The sequence below is a fragment of the Archocentrus centrarchus genome, chromosome 5 (genome assembly GCF_007364275.1).
Source record: "Archocentrus centrarchus isolate MPI-CPG fArcCen1 chromosome 5, fArcCen1, whole genome shotgun sequence".
Classification (NCBI taxonomy): Eukaryota; Metazoa; Chordata; class Actinopteri; order Cichliformes; family Cichlidae; genus Archocentrus; species Archocentrus centrarchus.
The window spans coordinates 28,128,048-28,131,673 of record NC_044350.1 but is presented as its reverse complement, the minus strand read 5'-3'; the positions used below and the strand labels follow the sequence as shown (position 1 = coordinate 28,131,673).

Genomic DNA, 3,626 nt, shown 5'->3' with positions numbered 1-3,626 from the left:
TTTGTGCCCCTGAGCTTCAGCAGTAATCCACAGCAAACATTTAAAGCTATGGTTGCATAGTAGGAGCCGGAAAAAAAAAAAAAAAAAAAGAGGGGGTTTAAAATTTGTTTTAGTCCCCTAGTCAGCCATAATAAGGTAAACTGAAGAGATATGATTATTAGTATAAATGACATGAATGTCAGGGATGCAAGCTGAGATGACATGCATTTCCACACGTTAAAGAAACTGCTATCCATAACACAAAATTTTAAACTGCATACCTAGCCAACATATGACTATCCAAAAAGTAGAACATTTAAATTCAGGCCTGACACAGACCAATATAATATATAATCATCATCAAGTTGCATGTCTTACATAAATTAATTATCAACAGCCAATCCAATTTGATCTGTGAGAAAAAAAAAAGGGAACAAACAAGGAATTCTGCCTCCATTAATTTCATTCATTGACGTTACTGCTGGATCTGTCGTCTGTCTGGCTTGTCTGGGATTCCTGATTTTCTGCTGCACATGAAATATACCGTCTCCAAATCTTTAGATATGCTCTCTTGATTTTTTGTATTTTGAATGCATAGACAACTGGGTTGACAGCTGAGTTAGCATGAGAGAGCACAATCCCAACATAGAAAGCGTCTTCTGGTACATTGTTCTGTCCAAAGTAAAGAATACAATTCATTATGTGGAGCGGGAGCCAGGACAGGGCAAACAGGGCCAATACCAGAGACAAAGATCCTGCTAGCTGTCTCTCTTTCCTTAGGTAGTTGTACGAATTTGTGGCATGGCTGCCTGGTTTATCTCGAAGTTTTCTTCGGATTGTGCAGAAGATATAGATGTACAAAGCAGTCATTACCAACAGAGGTGTCAATGTGCAGAGGAAAAAGTTGAAATAAACCAGGTACTGCGGTGAGATAACCTCTATAAACTTGCAGGATGTAGAATTATTGTTTTTACTGTTGTGCCACCCAAACATGGGGGCAAAGCTGAGAGAGACTGCAACAAGCCAACATGCTGCTACCATACAACAAGAGAGTCTCTGTGTTACAATCCTTTTGTACCTATAAAGAAAAAAGTTACAAACTGGTTACATAAATCACATTTTTTCACCTGTTATAAAAATGTAAAGTGGAATTAAAAAATGATGCTTTGAAAGTTATTCTAATAGTGATTCAAAGCCATGATTAGCCATGCCATTTACACAATAATGCAGAAAGTTTTACCTAATAGGGATATACACCCGAAGGAAACGATCCACAGCAATAGCTGTCAGGCACAGAACTGAAACGAGGGTCAACAGAATAACCACACAGCTGATAAAGAGACAAATTTCGAATGAAGTCTTCACTCGTCCATCCACCAGTACAGCCAACGGTATGGCCACAAAGCCAACCAGAAAATCAGCCAAAGCCAGCGAGACAATAAGGCAGAAGGTCGGTTGCCGAATGCTTTTACTGGTCCAAAGGGCCAAAATAACCAACATGTTACCCAGACAGCAACAAAATCCAATGAGCACTTCCACGCATGTATAAATCGTCTTGTCCTCCATTGTGTTTCCAGTCTCAGTGTTTGAGGCACAGCTGCTCTGAGTGTGCGTGAGAGTCTGCTGTACCATTTATCATACATCATCTTCTTGTGAAACCTTTGAGGAAGTCATTACCGCTTTTTTTTTTTTTTTGCTTGTTTTGATTACACTTTTTTTTCTTTTTAATTTTAATGATGCACCATTTCAGAAAGCTTTGCATATGATTTGCAGGTTTAAATGACATGTTTTGCATGGTCACCGCATGGCCGTATTTAACTTTCAATGCTTTCCTGGCATACCAATAAAGGGAACAGAAACTTTAAAAAAAATAGAAACTCTAAGCATGTTGCATTACGTGGTTCAAGGAAAAAAAAAGATAGATAAGAATCGGCATGTTCTATCTGTTGTGAGGAAATTAGCTATTTTCTGATAATAACGTGGGTTGACCAGACTAAAAATACTTGCTAATAGTTCCTAGAAGCCTACATGAATATTTTGTCACCTTGTTAGGGAGTCCTTGTTTGGAAAATACCACTCCAGAGCCTGAATGGGTAAGTTAACCAACCCTTAGTCATACTGCAAATATCTTGTGTCATGCTGCAACACCCGATGTTGCTGCATGACTCTCACTGCAGCATAACGGAGCGTATGCAAAATAACAGCATTTCCCAGTGTACTTCAAACCCAGCCACATCCTAAGACAAAAAGTGGTTCATCCCAAGGAAAAATTCCCAAACACAAGCTGAGCAATATAATGTATGCTGTGCCGTGCAGCGAGGTGTGCTCGGAACTCTACATTTGAGAAACCAAAGAGGCACTCCACAAATGCATGGTACAACATAGAAGAGCTACCTTAATAGGATAAGATTCAGCTGTACATCTGCACCTAAAGCATAAAGGACACTCTTGTGAGGATGCCAGTGTTCACATTTTGGACAGAGAAGACAGATGGTTTGAAAGAGAAGTACAAGAAATCATTTTTTTCTAGTGTAAAACAACCATTGCTCCAAGGGGATACCCCCCACAAGGGTTTAAATACCCGGGACTCCACCTTTTGGTTTTTAGAACTGAAGAAGCCTCTTGGATGAGAGATGAAGCATCTTCAGAAACTCTCGACTTGAAGTATTCCAGTTGCCTTTTTTTTTCAAGCTCTTGAGACTACATGACCTGGATGACTGAGAACCGACACAGATGTTATGTGATAATATTGTGCATGCTCCTGACAAGTTACAAGGTTAAGTTGCTTAGTTATTACAAAACCAAAGTATTAAGCACTCATGTTATACTTTTATTTCAAATTTCCAGGAAAAACACTACCTAGGCCACTTTTTTTTTTTTTTGCCTACAATTGAATTATGTTGTGTCACTATAACTGCTGGCACATTATTTCAATAAATTCACACTTCCAATTTATTAGGGTGTCATCAATAACAGTGGTTCATTGGAAAAGAAGGATGGACAATGTCTTTCTTCTATTTACTTACTCTTATAAATACTGCTGCCTGCAAGCACTGATAAAACACTTTTCAGTGTAAAATGTTTAGACTGCAAAAAAATAATGCTGATGAATTTCACTACACAGAAAGACTGAAGAGTTTCATAGTTTAATAATAAAATATCTAATTAACAAAGATTTCCAAGATTTCATCATCTACAGTCATGATATCATTAAATATTTAAAGAATCCAGCGAACTCGCAAGGCCTTAAAGTGATATTGAATGGAAATCATCTTCCAGCACTCGGAAGGCAGTGCATTAACAACAAAAAGGATTCTGTAGAAATCACCATATACAACACAACTCTCACACACGTAGGGTCTCAGGGCACACACACAGGCCACAGTGGGGAGGGCCATTCACGTAGCTTTGCTTGCTGTGTCATGTGTCCACCCGCCCTTCCTTTTCAATTACCCTGTGGCCATTATGGCTCATGACACATAGGACCCTGGGAAGCAGGTGTGTTACCCAGAGGTTGCTCACCTCAATTTTATCTACATCTTAGAAAATGTAGATAAAGCATGCTTTTTAGTTAATGACTAGTAGTAGTAGCAGACCCACACAGCAGGAAAACAGACAACACAACAAAGAACAGAAGAAAGCTGAAG

At 38.9% G+C, this 3,626-nt stretch overlaps 1 protein-coding gene across 1 annotated transcript; it reads right to left on the bottom strand.

Annotated features, from left to right (window-relative positions):
* Positions 1-441: 441 nt before the first annotated feature.
* Positions 442-1,545, bottom strand: LOC115780876 (adenosine receptor A1-like). Its single transcript, XM_030730298.1, has 2 exons — positions 1,220-1,545; positions 442-1,057 (listed from the first exon to the last, which is right to left on the bottom strand). The coding sequence occupies exons 1-2, from the start codon at positions 1,543-1,545 to the stop codon at positions 442-444; spliced, it is 942 nt and encodes a 313-aa protein (XP_030586158.1).
* Positions 1,546-3,626: the final 2,081 nt, after the last annotated feature.